The sequence below is a fragment of the Ambystoma mexicanum genome, chromosome 1q, assembly GCF_040938575.1.
Source record: "Ambystoma mexicanum isolate Mex_15411 chromosome 1q, UKY_AmexF1_1, whole genome shotgun sequence".
Taxonomy (NCBI): Eukaryota; Metazoa; Chordata; class Amphibia; order Caudata; family Ambystomatidae; genus Ambystoma; species Ambystoma mexicanum.
This window is the reverse complement of record NC_090922.1, coordinates 1,529,607,678-1,529,631,115: the sequence shown is the minus strand read 5'-3', so window position 1 is coordinate 1,529,631,115 and position 23,438 is coordinate 1,529,607,678. Positions and strand designations below refer to the sequence as shown.

The 23,438-nt window shown below is 49.8% G+C and overlaps 1 protein-coding gene across 4 annotated transcripts in view; it reads right to left on the bottom strand.

Annotated features, from left to right (window-relative positions):
- Nucleotides 1-23,438, bottom strand: part of EBNA1BP2 (EBNA1 binding protein 2) — a 117,077-nt gene that overhangs the window by 64,736 nt on the left and 28,903 nt on the right. For all 4 annotated transcript variants that reach the window (XM_069642452.1, XM_069642450.1, XM_069642451.1 and 1 more), the window contains exons 4-5: nt 15,472-15,626; nt 9,264-9,387 (exon numbers count right to left, since the gene is read on the bottom strand). In XM_069642452.1, the coding sequence (XP_069498553.1) occupies nt 9,264-9,387; nt 15,472-15,626 (279 nt within the window). The remainder of the gene's footprint in view (nt 1-9,263; nt 9,388-15,471; nt 15,627-23,438) is intronic.

The window sequence follows — 23,438 nt, the reverse complement described above, 5'->3', positions numbered from 1 at the left end:
CCCACACCTCCACAAGGCTTGGCGGTTCCTACTGCTCCGTCCAAGCGCCAATCTGGAATTCCCTAACGCTACACATCCTGACATACCACCACATATTGCTCAACAACACTGCCAGACGACTAGTACTCTAGTAAGCCAGCAGCTTTCTTGTGGCACACCCGCAACATTCTGATCGCGCCCCCGCCCACCAGTCCACATGAGAGACGACTAACAATGAGATAAGAAGCCCAGGGTAGCACACGCCCATCACTAAGTAATCACTGCCACTGTTAACCTTGATTGCTCATTCAGGCAAGCCCTCAACACTACCATTCTCCCACTACTAATGTATTCCCAAATCTTGGTACCACGAACCATCAAAGATCGTTACATTACAGAAACCTACGGCCTGAGAAGCCTAGCACCCCCCCACACTACTCAACCTTGCAGGATACTCGAATGTAGGTGTAGCCTCCTCCGTGCTTACTGCATGAGGTCTACTACACTTGGAAACCTATGCCTCCCGCGCACTATGCAGGACTCTCAAAAATAGGTGTAGCCTCCATCTCGGTATACTGTACGATTAAACCTACTGCATTGTGATACCTAGGCCTCTCTCCCAGTATACAGGATTCCCAAATCTAGGCGTAGCATCCGTCTTTGTTTACCATATGCTCAAACCTACTGCACTATGAAACATAGGCCTCTCTCCCAGTAAACAGGATTCTGAAATCTAGATGTAGCCCCATCTGTGTTTAATATACACAGATACCTGCTACAATATGAAACCTAGGCCCATTGGTACAGGACTCTCAATTATAGACCAGGACAAATATCGGCCCAGCCGATCAATCTCGCAGCCTAGGGTATGTATATCTCACACCAGTAGTGTGAACCCAGGCCGCAGGCACGGCCAAACATCCATGAACGATAGAATACGGCTAAGCACATCTAGTCTAGATCACACACAGCCGTCCAAACAAACACCTGACGTACCTTAACAACTCTGCTACTAGCATACAGCGACCACCATCCGAAAGGAACCCGGTATAGCTGGCCTCTCATAGACTCTCTCAAAAATAGAAATCTATCTCTAACCCCCAACAGCACCCACCCATGTGTCTGACCGCTCCTGGGCTGCTTAGTCGAGCCTTGCCAACCACTCAAGTCTTAGAACGGCAAAATGCACACATGCATCTCCTGAGCTAAACTCCCTAGAATTTCCAACCACGTCGACTACCGTCACCAAGGGCGTTCCAACCATGGAAAAAAGCGCATTGAGGCTACGCAAGTGGGGAAAGATCGCTATATAAATAACAAAATACAATACAACACACCTTTGCGCTACAACTTCGGAACAGCGTGGGACTTTGTTCAAACATGGCCGCCCGCACAGCATCATGACCACCTGTGCAGAGAAAGGACAAGCCCCACACCGATTGGTTGCTCAGTTTCCATTTCCTGGAGCAGGAGGAGCCTGTTGGCGATCGCCGGCCCCTCAAAGGGCCTCATCTAAGAGCCAGGTCCCTCCCTGTCTGGCCCAGTCAGGCCTTGGGAGGGCCAAGAGGGGTCTCCATCTTTGCTCCATCACCGGATCCTCCAGCGCTTCACAGTGGGTAAGCCCTTTGCTCGCTGTATCCCACGAGCCTCCCCTTTCATTTGACCTCGACCCCCTCAAAAGAATTTTGCCTGCACTCTCCCTTTTTTCTCCTTAGTTCCCTACACCACCTTACTATATGGATTTCCCCCTCTCCACATTTAACGCGGCCTAGTCAGCTCGTTTCATCTCCTTTGTTCCCTACACCACCTTACTATATGGATTTCCCCCTCTCCACATTTAACGCGGCCTAGTGAGCTCGTTTCATCTCCTTTGTTCCCTACACCACCTTACTATATGGATTTCCCCCTCTCCACATTTAACGCGGCCTAGTCAGCTCGTTCCATCTCCTTTGTTCCCTACACCACCTTACGATATGGATTTACCCCTCTCCACATTTAATGTGGCCGAGTCAGCTCGTTCCATCTCCTTTGTTCCCTACACCACCTTACGATATGGATTTCCCCCTCTCCACATTTAACGCGGCCTAGTCAGCTCGTTCCATCTCCTTTGTTCCCTACACCACCTTACGATATGGATTTCCCCCTCTCCACATTTAATGCGGCCTAGCCAGCTCGTTCCATCTCCTTTGTTCCCTACACCACCTTACGATATGGATTTCCCCCTCTCCACATTTAACGCGGCCTAGTCAGCTCGTTTCATCTCCTCTGTTCCCTGCACTGTACCTCTGCTCTGTCTCACTGGTAGGCCACCTCCACTGCTCCCAGTGATTTCTTCAAGCCCATGCAATGCTCTCCATGCCCTCGCCAACAGCCCATGTTCATGTCTCACTAAGTGCATTAATCTGATCCTCACTCCACTGGTGGCTGCTGGCCTCACTCTGGACTGTTCTGGACTACTCATTTCTTTCACTTTGACTCTTGATGTCCCTTACATAATCACTGCTCACTCGATTCTGGGTGTCTTCCACATGCATTTTTAATTTTTAATCTAGGTTTGTTGCACATGTATTTTTGAATTTGAGGCTGGGTGTTTTACATGTAGTTTTGACTCAAATCTAGATGGCCTTCACATCTCTCTGTACGCAAATTGATTTTCGAACTGTGCATTAGTAATGTACCAATTGGTTTTGCTCTTGGGCTTACTCAAACTCTAGATACTTAGGACTGTTCTGCTCCTCATATCTGCTCGCCCACCTGGTAAATGATTTTCATGCACCGTGTTCCATTGTCTCTCTCCCACTCTCTTCCTAAACCCATTTTTCTTTGCCCCCATGGTGGCCTCCGTCCCTCCCATTTATTCTAACTGCTTCTCCATCAACTATCCACCCTCTCTTTAAAAGTCTGGAAGGAAGAAATTTAAGAAGGCACTCGATCTCCAACCCTGGTCTGCCCATTGCCGACACCTATGTAAACGCTTCCTCCAGACAAACTAAAACTGACATTCTCTTTGCTGTTTGTTCACCTGACATACGGCCTGCCCACATGGTCTCTGCCCACCCCCTTTTTCTTCCTCACCCACTAATGGTGGCACCAGATGGGAAGTACTCTTGGCTCATTTCACATCCTCCAGGTGCATCATTAATGTCTATCGCAATGGAACTATCATGGCCCAGGGCTCTCAGTCCAACCTCCTCCTTCTGACAGACGTCTTCCGCCTCTTCAACTTCACTCCCTCTGTTACCACCCCTTACCACCCCTCCTACTCTCATCCATGCTTTTTCCCCTAAGACCATGTGGTGGCGCCACACCCTGGTGCCCCCCCCCCCAACCCCTCAGAAAACATTTAAAGGGGGCAACCACTTAACTACCCTGAACTCTCACTCTGCTGTCAAATATTCCTCTGACATCTGTCGCCTCCTAGAAGATCTTGACCTTGATGTACTTGCACTCACCGAGATGTGGTTCAAGGCCAGCTCTGTCACTGCTTTTGACACTCGGAGGGCTACAAGATCCTGTCCAATCCCAGCCTCCCCCCCCCCAGTCTGGTGGTGGAGTGGCTTTGATTTACCCTCAGTGGGTTCCTGCCACCATTATCCCGACTCAATCCTATTCTTCCTTTGAATGCCTCGTCTGTAGGCTGTCTCCCCTACCCTCTCTCTCTCACTCTCGCCACCATCTACAGGCCTCCCATATCCACCCCCCTCCTCCCGTTTCCTTGTCGTCTCCCCCAAACTGCTCTTCCTTCAGGACTTAAACATCCACCGTGACTCTCCTGATTTGGCTACTATACTCTTTTGTGACCTCTAGGACTCGCTTTCCCTCACTATTCTTCCATCTGGCCCACCCCACTCTTCTTGGCACATCCTGCTCTCATCTCTACAGACATCCCTCTTTCCAATCTTCTTATTACCCACTCTCCTGGTCTGACCACTCACCTCTCCGCCCACCTTGAGCCGCCCCAATACCCCCCGCCCCACCCCCAACGATGTCCCTGCCCGCACTGCCAGTCTCCGTCATTCGAATGATGAAGCGTGGGTCAGTAGCTACATTTGCCTCTACCTTCATCCTGCTCCCCCCCTTCTGTCCTCGACTCTTCCCCTCACTCTGCTCTGGCTAACCTCAATTTCTCAATCTCAAACACCTTGGACATCATTGCCCCCATCATGAAGATCTGCATGAAGACCGCCATCAAATGCAACTCTTAGCATTACTCCGTCTTGGAAGCTTTGAAACGCAAGTGCAAAGCTGTTGAGCGGAAATGGCAGGCCTCAGGCTCATCCTCTGATAAACTGGCCTGCCGCCTGCTCCAAAGTCAATATAGACTCACCATCTGCACCAAGAAGAGGGCCCATGCCTATGTCTGTATTACCGGGGCCACCCATAACACGGCTGAAAGCTTTCAAATCTGCAAGGAACTGGCCAATTCTACTGCAGTCTCATTCTCTCCTCCCTCCCAGGCCCTCTGCCCAGGCCTCCCACTTTGCCTCCAAAACACAAGACATCCTGTCCTCACTGTCACCTACTCCCCCCTGACCTCCCCTCTTCTCTTGCCTCCCTTGTCACCCCCTCCTCCCATACTCTCCTCCTTCTCCCCCATTGCACCAGTTGAGGTCTCTAGAGTAGTCAGCTCTATGAAAGTCTCCTCCAAATAGGTGCTCCCTTGTTCCTCCAGAACCACCAAGGTCAACATCACCTCTCAATCCCCTGCCTCGGCAAACGTCTGTAATAACTCCTCTGCCACTGGCTCCTTCCCACAACCTCTCAAGCACTCTTGTGCACCCTAAAAAAAAAAGCTGTCCGATGACCCTTCCTTCCTGGCTACCTACTGCCCTATCTCCATCAACCCTTTCTTGGGCAAAATCATGGAGAAGCTGGTCATCTCTCAACCGATCTTACACACCGATTGGCTGGCTGGCTCCATGACCCCCAGTCTGGTTTCAGAGCATCTTGAGGCACAGAAACTGCTCTCCTGAACACCTGTGAATATCTGCTCTTGAACCTGGACTCCATCTCTGTTGCGATCCTCCTTGAACTCTCATCTGTCACCACTCCATCCTCCTAAATCGTCTCCACGATACCCATGGCATCACTGACAGGGTACTGGTGTGGTTGATCTCCTTCCTATCTAACCGACCATCCCAAAGTACAATTGGGCCCCTTCCTCTCTTCCACCTCGCTCTCTACCTGTGGCGTCCCTCAGGGCTCTATCCTATCGACATAGCTCTTCAACATCTACCTTTCCCCTCTCGCCCACTTGATCTCCACATTATTACCTAATTTCCAGTGTTATGCTGATGACACACAGCTCACTTATAAGCTTCCTTCCTCTTCCTCCTCCCTTTCAAACCAGACTGCCTGTCTGTTATTCAGGCGTGGTGCTCCACCAATTATCTCTACCTTAATGCCAGTAAGACAGATTCTTCTTCTGGGAACGCCTGCTCCTTATTTACGCCCCACTCTCTGGCTACCCTCCTTGGGCCCCTTCACCCTCTTCTGAGGCAAACAACCTTGGGTGCATCTTCGACTTCTCCTTAGCTTTCTCTCCACACATCTCAGACCTTGCTAAGAAGGCACATTTCAGCTCCACCTCCTTAGAGGCATTCTCCTTTTCCTCACCTTCCCCCAGAAGCTCAATATCTCCAGAGCTCTGTCTACTGCCACAGCCTCTTCCTCAATCTGCCCCTTTCCTCCCTCCGCCCCCTTCAACTAATCCAGAATAGGGCTGCAAGACTTATCGTTGGCCTCAAGCCCAGGGGACTGCATCTCTCAGCCCTAATATTTCTCCACTGGCTCCCGGTGGCTGCAAGGTTCAAATGCAAGACCCTTTGCATCATCTACAAGACTGTCTGGGGACTGGAACCTCTTTACATCCTGCTCTCTCTTCCTAAATACCTCCAGACCAGAGTTCTTCGATCCTCTAGCTACAACTCTCTGCAGTTCAGATGTTCAAACAGAGCGTGCGGTAGAACACTTTCTTTGGCAGGTTCCTCCCTCTGGAATGCACTCCCGGCCCCCCTCAGACTTGAGCCGGTTCTTCTTAAGTTACGGACACTTCTCAAGACTTTCCTTTTCTCCTCCTCCTTCCCTCTCGCCTGTAGAGGAGCAGATGGATGCCCCTTCTCTATTCCCTGCCCCCTAACCACCGTCCTATTTGAACAGCAGACGAAGAGCTACAATTCGGAACTCACACCGCATCGAGTGTATGAGAGACGATATGGACTCAGGCAGCTATTCAGAATATACCCTCACATTGAGGCAGTGGAAGTAGGTTACCGCTGCCAAGGTGTCAGGATGCCGCTAGGAGTAATATGAACGACCTCTAAAGAAAAGTCTGACAATGATGTCACTGAGAAGAAGCACAAACCTATGATGAAACAATATGAAAATACTAGATTGATGATGTAACTGAAGCACTAAAAGAAACATGTACCTAAAGATGAAGTAATCGTGAATGCAAGAAGATGATGTAAATTGCTGACCAATAACTGTAAATACGCAGTAGCTCAAGGTAGAAAAGACATACAGAAGCTTTTATATACATAATGTTTAGGACGGCCATTGGAAGAAAATGGACAACGGGCTGTGCTAACAAATCAACCCGAGTTACCTCGAAATACAAGCCTAGGATTGCAAATTGAAGAACTGATTAAGAAGCGGTTTTCCTATGCAGAATAAGGGAGTACTTTGGCCTGGAGTCAGAGGCTAGATGGGTGCAATGAACAAGGGGAGTCGGATGAACAGACCATGTGTGCAAGACATAGTTCTGCTTAGATTAGGAGAAACAAGGATATTTGCAGGTGACAGGTTTTGGACCGCCACGAAGGAAAAAGCCTAAGTGAGGAGGAGTGAGCAAGACTCTGAAGACCAGCAAGGGTAATGGCGCCCTGTTCAATTAAATCAAATAGCAGAGCTGAATTGGACAAATTCGTGGTCTCCCAACAAGCGATGAAGAACTCAAAACAAAGGCTATTCATTAGAGCTTCAAGTTAAGTTAGTGGTGTGCTCACAGAACAGTGCGCAGACTACGAGGTCAACTACAAACAGAAGACTTGGGCTAAGGATCAAGTCGATAAAATGCGATGGACTAATTGGGAAAGCCAGGAAAGAAATGTCGAATTGACCCATCTCAAGCACCGAGGTTTCATTTTCTCTCCAGTGCTGCAAAACAAGCCGTAAGTCCAAGGTTGGATGTGGTTGCCAACCAATCAGAGCCTGCCATGCACTTCCACATACAAGGGTGCATTTACATATTCACTGCTATAATCAGTATATTATGTATGTAGAAGTAGCTCAGGGTGTTTCAAGGGGCAGCCAATGAGATGTTAACCCTTCTATAATCCTATAAGTAGACACATTCCCCTAATCTAATCCCTTCCAGCCCCAAATGCCAGGAAGGATGAGGTCATAAATGACGTATGTAAAAGTATATGAACTATGTACACGCAAGATAAAATGTGAATACGCATGCATCTATTTTGAAAGCCGTCCTAGCTCCCCGCTTTCTTTCATTGAGATTTAAGCAGCATTTTAACCTCTTCCTTTGGTCTGTCCGGTTATTTGGTCTAAGATATTTACTGGTAATTCCATCTAGCACATAGAAGACGCTTCAAGGTGGTAAGAGCAGCAGCGGTGCAGAGAAGGTCGAGTGGAGAGGGGACAGTGGAAGCAAGGTAGCAACATTGGAAGGTGGAGGTAGGCGGAAGCAAAGAGTAACACCGGTGTTAGAGTAGGCAGAGAGTAGAGGGAGGAGGAGAGTAGTAAGGGGATAGAGGGCAGGAACTAACCAACGACAGAGTAAGGCCAGTTAGGAAGTCCACAAGGAAGCTAGTAAGCCGGCAGTGCATGGCAGAGGGACTAGACAGTAGGGGTTACCGAGCACTAGCACTAACCAGGGGTTAAGGACGCCTCAGCTAGGGAGGGAATGCCGTGGAAGAAACAAAGGCCCCAGGTGTCACTTCCCAAAACCCACAATGGAATCCAACAATTGCTGGTCTGTCCTGAAATCTCAGCATTGTTGAAGAATAAAGCCCAACTTGTACTGCGTTTCCCATAACCTATACCTTAGAGTGGGGCTCTGACTCACTCAGGCAGAAACCTCTCCCGTCCACACCCAAAGCACACTCCACATGCAGCACTGGAGCAAATGTAACAGTCACTGCTAGCGCACCAGTAGACGCAATATGTAAAAGTTGCAACATGGAGTACCATTCACACAACATTATTGTGTGGACATTCAAGCTCCAGATGGGTCAGGCAGTACTACAGCACCCACCACCTTCACAAAATACTGCAAGCTAGTCCAGAGAGTCTCTGCAAAGCATGTGAATCAAAGCTAATTCACAAGCCTCAGAGAATAGTAGCCAGTAAACATCTTTCTGTGCTTCGATTAAAATCACATACATCCACACAGCCCCCTCACAAACAGTAGAAAAGCACAGCTACGCATACGGAGTACACTCACGTCATGTCAGAAAAACAATCAGAGGACGTGGGCCCCTGTACACAGAGGAAAGAGATAGTACGTCGACTAGATGCAATACGGCGGGGCAACCTCAAGATGGTGGCCTATGCATATCATGTGACTACAAGATTCAGAAGCTGCACTATTAGGTTTGATATAGATCAGCTGCTGTAGAGCCTGGGTGCAGAAGCAGGCCACGGGACAGACCAGTTCATAGGGAGATTTAACATGGGAGCAGAATGGGCTCCACAAAGTCCCAGCTAAACTCTGGACGGTACAGCTAAGGTTCAAGTGCCAGTGGATCTAGGTAGAGCAGTTCCAAAACGCACGGGTCGGATGCAAGGGTCAGGCATAGTTGTCAGGAATAGGCCAGAATGTGGGCACTAGAGTAACACAAGCTGCACCCAGCATCTCCACTGGCCAAATGCATCCACACGAATTGAGCCCATTACAGGGCCCTACAGCACAGCAGGAGCTACAGGGGTGTCAATCAAGTCCCTGGTGAGGGGAACAGTTTAAATAAATACAGAGGGCCACAAAGACAATGCAAGGTTTAGGAGAGGGGGCGCTAAGGGTACATGGTAATTCTGCTGGGTTGAGAAGGGGTGGTGAATCACGAGGGGCACCGGGATAGTGGAGAACACAACGCGGCCAGGAGGCATGGAGCAGGGTAGAGTCTCTTAACATCAGGGTAGAGTCGCACAGTTTGGAACAAAGGAATTAAAGTATGACAGGTGCCTGCAGCAGCCCTTTAATCTCGGACGCCAGAAAGCAGCGTTTCACTCCTGTTCATACACCATCCTAATCGCATGGCCGCACTCACCTTCTGCATTTGCTGGTCAGTTTTGGCCATCTCTGCGAAGTAGTCCTCCGGCCGCCGTGTGGGGATTCTGAACTGCTTCAAACGAGGAAGAGCCTCCAGCACTGCAGCCTGTGCCTGGCGGTAACTGCAAAAACCATACAAAAGGGCAGACGTGAGCACTGCTCGGCAACACCCACCGGTGCACACACTGCACCGTGCACATTCACTCATGCACGCACCGTTCACTCGGTACAATCGCATATGCAACTGCTTCAAACGAGGAAGAGCCTCCAGCACTGCAGCCTGTGCCTGGCGATAAAAACCATACAAAAAGGCAGACATGAGCACTGCTCGGCAACACCAACCTGTGCCCATTTACTTGGGCACAATCACACATGCAACCTATACAGCTATTAACACCCTTTATTCCTCCACGTAAACTGGCAGAGATTTTCGGAACCAGGTCAGTGGTAGATGAAAAGGGGAATGAAAACTTCGGTCAAGCCAAACTGTACCAAGATAATTCAGACATCAGGGGTTATGGGTGTGGTGTAGTGCAGTTAAGCTAATATGGGGCACTCAAATATGACCAGCAACCTAAGAGTACAAAGAAATACTAGGCCTAACTCCCAAGTAGGTGAAGTAAAAGACAAGCAATTGTTACTAAAGTACAACACACACAAGAGCGCATTTGGGGAGCTTGAAGTGAGATCACCTACACTTTGCCATTGAACCGTAAAAGCAGGGTAAACGGCAGTAACCATTAAGAGGCCTATAATGCATAAGCTGCCCTGCTCTACCAGGTACGTAAGAGTGGTCAAAGTTCCAGGACCCCATGAAAGAAGCAGGACGTTTTAGAGAGGTTTCTTTGAAACAAGCCTCAGCAAAGCCAACAGGATGCCCACAGCTCCAGGCTCCAGAATAAAGCCCTTTCGGGGTCTAACAGGTATGCCATACATTTATGGGGACTCTCAATTCCATCCCACTAGGAGTTGCAGTGGGAGTTTCGGGTGGGGGGTGGGGGGGCAGGGTTCTGGCTAGAACTCCACAGATCCTGACCAGGAAAGGGTGTATAAGGGGCGCAAACTTATTGCACACAAGCCCCATGGCGACCGGTTTGTGCCCTGAACTCCAATCTTCGGAGTGACCACCCTTAGGATAATCAGCATTGCCAAACCAACTTCATTCTGCTATTGATTTGGTTGCAGAGGGTCCAGGGGTCGACTATATGGTAGTGCCGAGCTCCAATGTGTTGGTTTAAAAAAATGTCAGTAGGATAGCCCTGGCTCATCAGGAGCGCAGCAACAGTGGGTTCCAGGACAGGAGGAGAACCCCCAGCACATACCCGAGATGAGCAGCAGCAAAGGGGGCGGCAGGTGAGACATGTGGCAACAAAAAAATAAACTGCTCCAGGAAGAGCACTCCAAGTGCAGGAGGGCAGCTACCGCAGTGAGGGCGATTTTAGGCCACAAATGGACAACCTGCAGAGTTGAAAGCTCCAGCTTGGGTGGCGACTGAAGCACTGGAGCCTACCAGATGGTCGCAGGATGCTAACAGGGCTTTGCAGGGCAGCCTTCTTGAAAAGAGGCCTGCTTCGCCGGGACTTTGCTTTATCAATGCAATAGCCTACCCGGGTTTCTTTATCATGGCGCTTCCATTCCTCTAGGTCTTGGCTCTAGTTCATGATCTGATTATAGCTCCGGGATGCTCTCCTTCTGATCCCAAGCACCCAATGGCAAGAACATGCACCCTTCAAACTGGCCAGGGCTGTCCTATTCTTGGCAGCCTTTGGCCTCACATCTGTCCAGGAACAGACAACCCGCTGGCTGAAATAAAGATTGGACAACATTACAATCCCCACCCCACTAATCCGGTCAGATACCCACACCCTGAATTTGGTGGGAAAGCAAGCTGAATTCTGCCAATGTGTATTCCTTTAATGGCATTTCTAGACTTGAAAAGACATGAGGAAGGGCAAAGAAAAAGATGGCGAAAACCACACCGCACGGCCATTCGGACTGCATGCTACTCAAATGGGATGATGCAGGAAAAATTAAACGTGGGCACAAGTCTGTCAGAAAAATACCCTGCCATAAGCCTGTCCTGCTATCAAAAATGTACTAAAGAAAAAGAAAGACATACGAAGTATCCCTGCAGCACTTCTCGGGAAGGTGATGTGTGCTACAGTAAAACACAGCAATATCCCTGCGGCACCTCCCAGGAAGGTGATGTGTGCTATAGTAAAACACAGCAATACAAAGTATCCCTGCAGCACTTCCCAGGAAGGCGATATGTGCTACAGTAAAACACAGCAATATCCCTGCAGCACTTCTCGGGAAGGCGATATGTGCTACAGTAAAACACAGCAATATCCCTGCGGCACCTCCCAGGAAGGTGATGTGTGCTATAGTAAAACACAGCAATACAAAGTATCCCTGCAGCACTTCCCAGGAAGGCGATATGTGCTACAGTAAAACACAGCAATATCCCTGCAGCACTTCTCGGGAAGGTGATGTGTGCTAAAGTAAAACAGCAATATCCCTGCGGCACCTCCCAGGAAGGTGATGTGTGCTATAGTAAAACACAGCAATACAAAGTATCCCTGCAGCACTTCCCAGGAAGGCGATGTGTGCTACAGTAAAACACAGCAATATCCCTGCAGCACTTCTCGGGAAGGTGATGTGTGCTACAGTAAAACAGCAATATCCCTGCAGCACTTCCCGGGAAGGTGATGTGTGCTATAGTAAAACACAGCAATACAAAGTATCCCTGCAGCACTTCCCAGGAAGGTGATATGTGCTACAGTAAAATACAGCAATATCCCTGCAGCACTTCTCGGGAAGGCGATATGTGCTACAGTAAAACAGCAATATCCCTGCAGCACTTCCCGGGAAGGTGATGTGTGCTACAGTAATATCCCTGCTGCACTTCTCGGGAAGGTGATATGTGCTACAGTAAAACAGCAATATCCCTGCAGCACTTCTCGGGAAGGCGATATGTGCTACAGTAAAACAGCAATATCCCTGCAGCACTTCCCGGGAAGGTGATGTGTGCTATAGTAAAACACAGCAATACAAAGTATCCCTGCAGCACTTCCCAGGAAGGCGATATGTGCTACAGTAAAACATAGCAATATCCCTGCAGCACTTCTCGGGAAGGTGATGTGTGCTACAGTAAAACACAGCAATATCCCTGCGGCACTTCTCGGGAAGGTGATGTGTGCTACAGTAAAACACAGCAATATCCCTGCAGCACTTCTCGGGAAGGCGATATGTGCTACAGTAAAACAGCAATATCCCTGCAGCACTTCCCGGGAAGGTGATGTGTGCTATAGTAAAACACAGCAATACAAAGTATCCCTGCAGCACTTCCCAGGAAGGTGATATGTGCTACAGTAAAATACAGCAATATCCCTGCAGCACTTCTCGGGAAGGCGATATGTGCTACAGTAAAACAGCAATATCCCTGCAGCACTTCCCGGGAAGGTGATGTGTGCTATAGTAAAACACAGCAATACAAAGTATCCCTGCAGCACTTCCCAGGAAGGTGATATGTGCTACAGTAAAACACAGCAATATCCCTGCAGCACTTCTCGGGAAGGTGATGTGTGCTACAGTAAAACACAGCAATATCCCTGCAGCACTTCTCGGGAAGGTGATGTGTGCTATAGTAAAACACAGCAATACAAAGTATCCCTGCAGCACTTCCCAGGAAGGTGATATGTGGTACAGTAAAACACAGCAATATCCCTGCAGCACTTCTCGGGAAGGTGATGTGTGCTATAGTAAAACACAGCAATACAAAGTATCCCTGCAGCACTTCCCAGGAAGGTGATATGTGCTACAGTAAAACAGCAATATCCCTGCAGCACTTCCCGGGAAGGTGATGTGTGCTACAGTAAAACAGCAATATCCCTGCAGCACTTCTCGGGAAGGCGTTATGTGCTACAGTAAAACAGCAATATCCCTGCAGCACTTCCCGGGAAGGTGATGTGTGCTATAGTAAAACACAGCAATACAAAGTATCCCTGCAGCACTTCCCAGGAAGGCGATATGTGCTACAGTAAAACATAGCAATATCCCTGCAGCACTTCTCGGGAAGGTGATGTGTGCTACAGTAAAACACAGCAATATCCCTGCAGCACTTCTCGGGAAGGTGATGTGTGCTACAGTAAAACACAGCAATATCCCTGCAGCACTTCCCGGGAAGGTGATGTGTGCTACAGTAATATCCCTGCTGCACTTCTCGGGAAGGTGATATGTGCTACAGTAAAACACAGCAATATCCTTGCAGTACTTCTCGGGAAGGTGATGTGTGCTACAGTAAAACACGGCAATATCCCTGCAGCACTTCTCGGGAAGGTGAGGTGTGCTACAGTAAAACACGGCAATACAAAGTATCCCTGCAGTACTTTTCTGGGCCCTCTGAAGTGACCTAGGAAGGCCTTGGTGTGTGCCTTCCTTCCCATGAGCAGTGGCGCCTAACCAGTACTGTGTTCAGCACGGATGTCCTGCCGCCAGTGGACTTCATAAGTGCCCCGGGGTCACCATAGTACCGATTATCTACTGAAGGGACATCGGTGCGCACAAGACACAGTCTTAACCTTAAAGCCCGACACGTGGCAGACCCAAGACTTGTGGACCAGGAACTTCATGCATGCCGGACATGGTCTCAACTGTGAAGAGGGGCATGTATGGAGCCCGAGTTTCAAAACTGCCTCACCCGGCGGCAGGACTGGTGTTTCTTTGCAAAAATACTGTGGCTGCAGTGTGCTGCGGGTCATCGGACATAGAAGAAGCAGTTGTCCTAAACCGTATTTTCTGTCTATCTTGCGACTTTCCGTAATTGCCTCTGCTTTGGTAAAGCAGAATGAAATCTCAACCTGCCGCTGGCCAGACCCAAACTGGACAAACACTTCAGCCACTGCACCGGTGACCCCTGGACCACCAGCAATAGGAGCAGAAGAGTGAGAAGTGCGCTCCAGCGATTCTCGCTTACTTGTGGGTGGTATTTTTAAGAATCATGTCCCATATGCATTGAATGGACGTACAACGCAACCCCCCCGCCCCCTCTCCCTCAACACTTCCTTGACCTGACCGTGTGCGGTACACCGCTAGTGTGTACACGAGGGGACTACCTCCCTTTTCAAAGTGCTGATCATACCTAAAACTGTGCTTTTACTTTTAGAACAACCCTCTTCCAAGTCTGTTTTCTAAGCCCCCATCCAGGCACTTTACTCACTGGGGCCCTAGGGGGAGGGGAGGAGCTTGGGAAGCAGGTAAATGCTGTAGAATTATAGTGTTTTTATATGCAAATATGTTTCATCTCCCCAATTTACATAAAATAGCTTGCCTATTATTTAAGGTGTTATGAAGTCTCTGTTTAGGGATAACAATTGTGTGGATAAGTGAGTGTATTGTACACAGTACACCATGTTAGCGTAATAAAACCCTATTGTTTCTATCTCCAAGTGCCCTTAATTGCACCTACACACAATGCTTGTGAACTACCCAGAGAGATGTTGGTTACACAATGTAAAAAGCTCTTGCTTATCCATAGGAGAGGCATTTTAAAAGTTATTCATCTTGGATGTGCCCAGGAACTTAAGGGGGTAGGTCATAGTCTACTTTTGGTGGCGGATGGTTAGAGAGTTGGTAGGGGGGTAATGCTTTTGAAGGAGAAAAATATACCTTTGGAGGAGAAACACAAAATGTAACAAAATGGGGATTTAGAGGGCAGGCAACTGTTCCATAGAAACCAGGGTTCGAAATTGCTGGGCGTGATTTAGCTCTTGGTGCCCCGACAGCTACTAGGAGCTGGCCAGCTGGTACCAAGCCAACGTATCTGTGTGAAATGAACTCTCGTTGGGAATGTGTGTAATGAACATTTGACACACTGAAGCGACATTTAAATCATATTGGGACCTGTGCATTGGACACACAGGTATAGTGTGCATCTTATATGGGATGAAAGGCGTCCCGCTATACAACAGATCCGGTTCCCCTGGAAGGCTCCACCTTACTTGGTGATGCGGGATATCTTGGTAGCTCCCGATAATCAAAATGTTATTTCGATCCCTGAAATGCATCAACATTTCAACCTAAGAGTGACAGCCCCCCATTGCAAAATTCTGCATACACAGAGGAAGCATTAAAGACATGCACATTCGCACAGAGCGCGCGCAACCCACAGCCCACCGTTGCCCGCAGGTGGGGGGCACTGGACTCACAAGCTCATCTCTCGCTGGAAATCGTCATCCGCGTCAATGCTAGATTTATCCGTCGTTAGACCCTCCACATCGGGCGCCAAACCAGTCGTTACATCCAGACGCTCGACCCAGGACAGGTCCTTCTGGAAGTCAGCCAGGCACTGCTTTAAGCCCTCCTGCAAAAGAAAGCAGGCAATGTTCAGCTCACATACTTACTCCACCTCCAGCTATGAGCAGACAGGCAGGTAAAGAGAAAGATCACAGAAGACCTCCAGCTATGAGTAGACAGGCAGGTAAAGAGACGCAGCACAGAAGACCTCCAGCTATCTGCAGACAGGCAGGTAAAGTGATGGAGCACAGACTGAGCAGGCAGGCAGGTAAGACCTCCAGCTATGAGCAAACCAGCAAGTAAAGTGGAGCACAGAAGACCTCCAGCTATGAGCAAACAGGCAGGTAGAGTGACGGAGCACAAAAGACCTCCAGCTATGAGCAAACATGTAGAGTGACGGAGCACAAAAGACCTCCAGCTATGAGCAAACATGTAGAGTGATGGAGCACAGAAGACCTCCAGCTATGAGCAAAGAGGCAGGTAAAGAGAAGGAGCACAGAAGACTTCCAGCTATGAGCAAACAGGCAGGTAAAGTGACAGAGCACAGAATGAGCAGACAGGCAGGTAAGACCTCCAGCTATGAGCAAAGAGGCAGGTAAAGAGACGGAGCACAGAAGACCTCCAGCTACGAGCAAACAGGCAGATAAAGAGAAGGAGCACAGAAGACTTCCAGCTATGAGCAAACAGGCAGGTAAAGAGACGGAGCACAGAAGACCTCCATGTAAAGTGACGGAGCGCAGAAGACCTCCAGCTATGAGCAAACAGGCAGATAAAGAGACGGAGCACAGAAGACCTCCAGCTATGAGCAGACAGGTAAAGTGACGGAGCACAGAAGACCTCCAGCTATGAGCAGGCAGCCACGTAAAGTGACGGAGAACAGAAGACCTCCAGCTATGAGCAAACAGGCAGGTAAAGTGACGGAGAACAGAAGACCTCCAGCTTTGAGCAAACGGGCAAGTAGGTAGAGTGACGGAGCACATCCAGCTAGGAGCAGACAGGCAGGTAAAGAGACGGAGCACAGAAGACCTCCAGCTAGGAGCAGACAGGCAGGTAAAGAGACGCAGCACAGAAGACCTCCAGCTAGGAGCAGACAGGCAGGTAAAGAGACGGAGAACAGCAGACCTCCAGCTATGAGCAAAGAGGCAGGTAAAGAGACACAGCACAGAAGACCTCCAGCACAGAAGACCTTCAGCTATCTGCAGACAGGCAGGCAGGTAAGACCTCCAGCTATGAGCAAACAGGCAAGTAAAGTGGAGCACAGAAGACCTCCAGCTATGAGCAAACAGGCAGGTAGAGTGACGGAGCACAGAAGACCTTCAGCTATTTGCAGACAGGCAGGTAAAGTGACGGAGCACAGAATGAGCAGACAGGCAGGTAAGACCTCCAGCTATGAGCAAAGAGGCAGGTAAAGAGACGGAGCACAGCAGACCTCCAGCTATGAGCAGAGAGGCAGCCAGGTAAAGTGACGGAGAACAGAAGACCTCCAGCTATGAGCAAACAGGCAGGTAAAGTGACGGAGCACAGAATGAGCAGACAGGCAGGTAAGACCTCCAGCTATGAGCAAACAGGCAGGTAGAGTGACGGAGCACAAAAGACCTCCAGCTATGAGCAAACATGTAGAGTGATGGAGCACAGAAGACCTTCAGCTATGAGCAAAGAGGCAGGTAAAGAGACGGAGCACAGAAGACCTCCAGCTATGAGCAAACAGGCAGGTAAAGAGAAGGAGCACAGAAGACTTCCAGCTATGAGCAAACAGGCAGATAAAGAGACGGAGCACAGAAGACCTTCAGCTATTTGCAGACAGGCAGGTAAAGTGACGGAGCACAGAATGAGCAGACAGGCAGGTAAGACCTCCAGCTATGAGCAAAGAGGCAGATAAAGAGAAGGAGCACAGAAGACCTCCAGCTATGAGCAAACAGGCAGGTAAAGAGGCGGAGCACAGAAGACCTCCAGCTATGAGCAGACAGGCAGGTAAAGAGAGAGCACAGAAGACCTCCAGCTATGAGCAAACAGGCAGGTAAAGTGACAGAGCACAGAAGACCTCCAGCTAGGAGCAGACAGGCAGGTAAAGTGATGGAGCACAGACTGAGCAGGCAGGCAGGTAAGACCTCCAGCTATGAGCAAACCAGCAAGTAAAGTGGAGCACAGAAGACCTCCAGCTATGAGCAAACAGGCAGGTAGAGTGACGGAGCACAAAAGACCTCCAGCTATGAGCAAACATGTAGAGTGATGGAGCACAGAAGACCTCCAGCTATGAGCAAAGAGGCAGGTAAAGAGAAGGAGCACAGAAGACTTCCAGCTATGAGCAAACAGGCAGGTAAAGAGAAGGAGCACAGAAGACTTCCAGCTATGAGCAAACAGGCAGGTAAAGAGAAGGAGCACAGAAGACTTCCAGCTATGAGCAAACAGGCAGGTAAAGAGACGGAGCACAGAAGACTTCCAGCTATGAGCAAACAGGCAGGTAAAGAGACGGAGCACAGAAGACCTCCATGTAAAGTGACGGAGCGCAGAAGACCTCCAGCTATGAGCAAACAGGCAGATAAAGAGACGGAGCACAGAAGACCTCCAGCTATGAGCAGACAGGTAAAGTGACGGAGCACAGAAGACCTCCAGCTATGAGCAGGCAGCCACGTAAAGTGACGGAGAACAGAAGACCTCCAGCTATGAGCAAACAGGCAGGTAAAGTGACGGAGAACAGAAGACCTCCAGCTTTGAGCAAACGGGCAAGTAGGTAGAGTGACGGAGCACATCCAGCTAGGAGCAGACAGGCAGGTAAAGAGACGGAGCACAGAAGACCTCCAGCTAGGAGCAGACAGGCAGGTAAAGAGACGGAGAACAGCAGACCTCCAGCTATGAGCAAAGAGGCAGGTAAAGAGACACAGCACAGAAGACCTCCAGCACAGAAGACCTTCAGCTATCTGCAGACAGGCAGGCAGGTAAGACCTCCAGCTATGAGCAAACAGGCAAGTAAAGTGGAGCACAGAAGACCTCCAGCTATGAGCAAACAGGCAGGTAGAGTGACGGAGCACAGAAGACCTTCAGCTATTTGCAGACAGGCAGGTAAAGTGACGGAGCACAGAATGAGCAGACAGGCAGGTAAGACCTCCAGCTATGAGCAAAGAGGCAGGTAAAGAGACGGAGCACAGCAGACCTCCAGCTATGAGCAGAGAGGCAGCCAGGTAAAGTGACGGAGAACAGAAGACCTCCAGCTATGAGCAAACAGGCAGGTAAAGTGACGGAGAACAGAAGACCTCCAGCTATGAGCAAACAGGCAGGTAAAGTGACGGAGCACAGAATGAGCAGACAGGCAGGTAAGACCTCCAGCTATGAGCAAACAGGCAGGTAGAGTGACGGAGCACAAAAGACCTCCAGCTATGAGCAAACATGTAGAGTGATGGAGCACAGAAGACCTCCAGCTATGAGCAAAGAGGCAGGTAAAGAGACGGAGCACAGAAGACCTCCAGCTATGAGCAAACAGGCAGGTAAAGAGAAGGAGCACAGAAGACTTCCAGCTATGAGCAAACAGGCAGATAAAGAGACGGAGCACAGAAGACCTTCAGCTATTTGCAGACAGGCAGGTAAAGTGACGGAGCACAGAATGAGCAGACAGGCAGGTAAGACCTCCAGCTATGAGCAAAGAGGCAGGTAAAGTGACGGAGAACAGAAGACCTCCAGCTATGAGCAAACAGGCAGGTAAAGTGACGGAGCACAGAATGAGCAGACAGGCAGGTAAGACCTCCAGCTATGAGCAAACAGGCAGGTAGAGTGACGGAGCACAAAAGACCTCCAGCTATGAGCAAACATGTAGAGTGATGGAGCACAGAAGACCTTCAGCTATGAGCAAAGAGGCAGGTAAAGAGACGGAGCACAGAAGACCTCCAGCTATGAGCAAACAGGCAGGTAAAGAGAAGGAGCACAGAAGACTTCCAGCTATGAGCAAACAGGCAGATAAAGAGACGGAGCACAGAAGACCTTCAGCTATTTGCAGACAGGCAGGTAAAGTGACGGAGCACAGAATGAGCAGACAGGCAGGTAAGACCTCCAGCTATGAGCAAAGAGGCAGGTAAAGAGAGAGCACAGAAGACCTCCAGCTATGAGCAAACAGGCAGGTAAAGTGACAGAGCACAGAAGACCTCCAGCTAGGAGCAGACAGGCAGGTAAAGAGACGGAGCACAGAAGACCTCCAGCTAGGAGCAGACAGGCAGGTAAAGAGACGGAGCACAGAAGACCTCCAGCTAGGAGCAGACAGGCAGGTAAAGAGACGGAGAACAGCAGACCTCCAGCTAGGAGCAGACAGGCAGGTAAAGTGACGGACACAGAAGACCTCAGGTAAAGTGACGGAGCACAGAAGACCTCCAGCTATGAGCAGACAGGTAAAGTGACGGAGCACAGAAGACCTCCAGCTATGAGCAGGCAGCCACGTAAAGTGACGGAGAACAGAAGACCTCCAGCTATGAGCAAACAGGCAGGTAAAGTGACGGAGAACAGAAGACCTCCAGCTATGAGCAAACGGGCAAGTAGGTAGAGTGACGGAGCACAGAAGACCTCCAGCTAGGAGCAGACAGGCAGGTAAAGAGACGGAGCACAGAAGACCTCCAGCTAGGAGCAGACAGGCAGGTAAAGAGGCGCAGCACAGAAGACCTTCAGCTATCTGCAGACAGGCAGGTAAAGTGATGGAGCACAGACTGAGCAGGCAGGCAGGTAAGACCTACAGCTATGAACAAACAGGCAAGTAAAGTGGAGCACAGGAGACCTCCAGCTATGAGCAAACAGGAAGATAAAGAGACGGAGCACAGAAGACCTTCAGCTATTTGCAGACAGGCAGGTAAAGTGACGGAGCACAGAATGAGCAGACAGGCAGGTAAGACCTCCAGCTATGAGCAAAGAGGCAGGTAAAGAGACGGAGCACAGCAGACCTCCAGCTATGAGCAGAGAGGCAGCCAGGTAAAGTGACGGAGAACAGAAGACCTCCAGCTATGAGCAAACAGGCAGGTAAAGACACAGAGCGCAGAAGACCTCCAGCTATGAGCAAACAGGCAGGTAAAGAGACAAAGCACAGAATACCTTCAGTTATGAGCAGACAGGCAGGTAAAGTGACGGAGAACAGAAGACCTCCAGCTATGAGCAAACAGGCAGGTAAAGAGACGGAGCACAGAAGACCTTCAGCTAGGAGCAGACAGGTAGAGTGACGGAAAGACCTCCAGCTATGAGCAAACAGGCAGATAAAGAGACGGAGCACAGAATACCTCCAGCTATGAGCAGACAGGCAGGTAAAGTGACGGAGCACAGAAGACCTTCAGCTATGAGCAAACAGGCAGGACCTCCAGCAATGAGCAGACAGGTAAAGTGACGGAGAACAGAAGACCTCCAGCTATGAGCAGACAGGCAGGTAAAGACACAGAGCAAAGAAAACCTTCAGCTATGAGCAAACAGGCAGAGAAAGAGACGCAGCACAGAAGACCTTCAGATATGAGCAAACAGGCAGGTAAAGAGATGGAGCACAGAAGACCTCCAGCTATGAGCAAACAGGCAGGTAGAGTGACGCAGCACAGAAGACCTCCAGCTATGAGCAGACAGCCACGTAAAGTGACGGAGAACAGAAGACCTCCAGCTATGAGCAAACAGGCAGGTAAAGACACAGAGCGCAGAAGACCTCCAGCTATGAGCAAACAGGCAGGTAAAGAGACAAAGCACAGAATACCTTCAGTTATGAGCAGACAGGCAGGTAAAGAGATGGAGCACAGAAGACCTCCATCTATGAGCAAACAGGCAGGTAAAGTGACAGAGCACAGAAGACCTCCAGCTATTTGCAGACAGGCAGGTAAAGTGACGGAGCACAGAATGAGCAGACAGGCAGGTAAGACCTCCAGCTATGAGCAAAGAGGCAGGTAAAGAGACGGAGCACAGCAGACCTCCAGCTATGAGCAGAGAGGCAGCCAGGTAAAGTGACGGAGAACAGAAGACCTCCAGCTATGAGCAAACAGGCAGGTAAAGAGACGGAGCACAGAAGACCTTCAGCTAGGAGCAGACAGGTAGAGTGACGGAAAGACCTCCAGCTATGAGCAAACAGGCAGATAAAGAGACGGAGCACAGAATACCTCCAGCTATGAGCAGACAGGCAGGTAAAGTGACGGAGCACAGAAGACCTTCAGCTATGAGCAAACAGGCAGGTAAAGACACAGAGCGCAGAAGACCTCCAGCTATGAGCAAACAGGCAGGTAAAGAGACAAAAGCACAGAATACCTTCAGTTATGAGCAGACAGGCAGGTAAAGAGATGGAGCACAGAAGACCTCCAGCTATGAGCAAACAGGCAGGTAAAGTGACAGAGCACAGAAGACCTCCAGCTAGGAGCAGACAGGCAGGTAAAGAGACGGAGCACAGAAGACCTCCAGCTAGGAGCAGACAGGCAGGTAAAGAGACGGAGAACAGCAGACCTCCAGCTATGAGCAAAGAGGCAGGTAAAGAGACGGAGCACAGAAGACCTCCAGCTATAAGCAGACAGGCAGGTAAAGAGACAGAGCACAGAAGACCTCCAGCTATGAGCAGACAGGCAGGTAAAGTGACGGACACAGAAGACCTCAGGTAAAGTGACGGAGCACAGAAGACCTCCAGCTATGAGCAGACAGGTAAAGTGACGGAGCACAGAAGACCTCCAGCTATGAGCAGGCAGCCACGTAAAGTGACGGAGAACAGAAGACCTCCAGCTATGAGCAAACAGGCAGGTAAAGTGACGGAGAACAGAAGACCTCCAGCTATGAGCAAACTGGCAAGTAGGTAGAGTGACGGAGCACAGAAGACCTCCAGCTAGGAGCAGACAGGCAGGTAAAGAGACGGAGCACAGAAGACCTCCAGCTAGGAGCAGACAGGCAGGTAAAGAGACATAGCACAGAAGACCTCCAGCTATGAGCAAACAGGCAGGTAAAGAGACGCAGCACAGAAGACCTTCAGCTATCTGCAGACAGGCAGGTAAAGTGATGGAGCACAGACTGAGCAGGCAGGCAGGTAAGACCTACAGCTATGAACAAACAGGCAAGTAAAGTGGAGCACAGGAGACCTCCAGCTATGAGCAAACAGGAAGATAAAGAGACGGAGCACAGAAGACCTTCAGCTATTTGCAGACAGGCAGGTAAAGTGACGGAGCACAGAATGAGCAGACAGGCAGGTAAGACCTCCAGCTATGAGCAAAGAGGCAGGTAAAGAGACGGAGCACAGCAGACCTCCAGCTATGAGCAGAGAGGCAGCCAGGTAAAGTGACGGAGAACAGAAGACCTCCAGCTATGAGCAAACAGGCAGGTAAAGAGACGGAGCACAGAAGACCTTCAGCTAGGAGCAGACAGGTAGAGTGACGGAAAGACCTCCAGCTATGAGCAAACAGGCAGATAAAGAGACGGAGCACAGAATACCTCCAGCTATGAGCAGACAGGCAGGTAAAGTGACGGAGCACAGAAGACCTTCAGCTATGAGCAAACAGGCAGATAAAGAGAGAGCACAGAAGACCTCCAGCCATGAGCAGACAAGCAGGTAAAGTGACGAGCACAGAAGGCCTCCAGCAATGAGCAGACAGGTAAAGTGACGGAGAACAGAAGACCTCCAGCTATGAGCAGACAGGCAGGTAAAGACACAGAGCAAAGAAAACCTTCAGCTATGAGCAAACAGGCAGAGAAAGAGACGCAGCACAGAAGACCTTCAGATATGAGCAAACAGGCAGGTAAAGAGATGGAGCACAGAAGACCTCCAGCTATGAGCAAACAGGCAGGTAGAGTGACGCAGCACAGAAGACCTCCAGCTATGAGCAGACAGCCACGTAAAGTGACGGAGAACAGAAGACCTCCAGCTATGAGCAAACAGGCAGGTAAAGACACAGAGCGCAGAAGACCT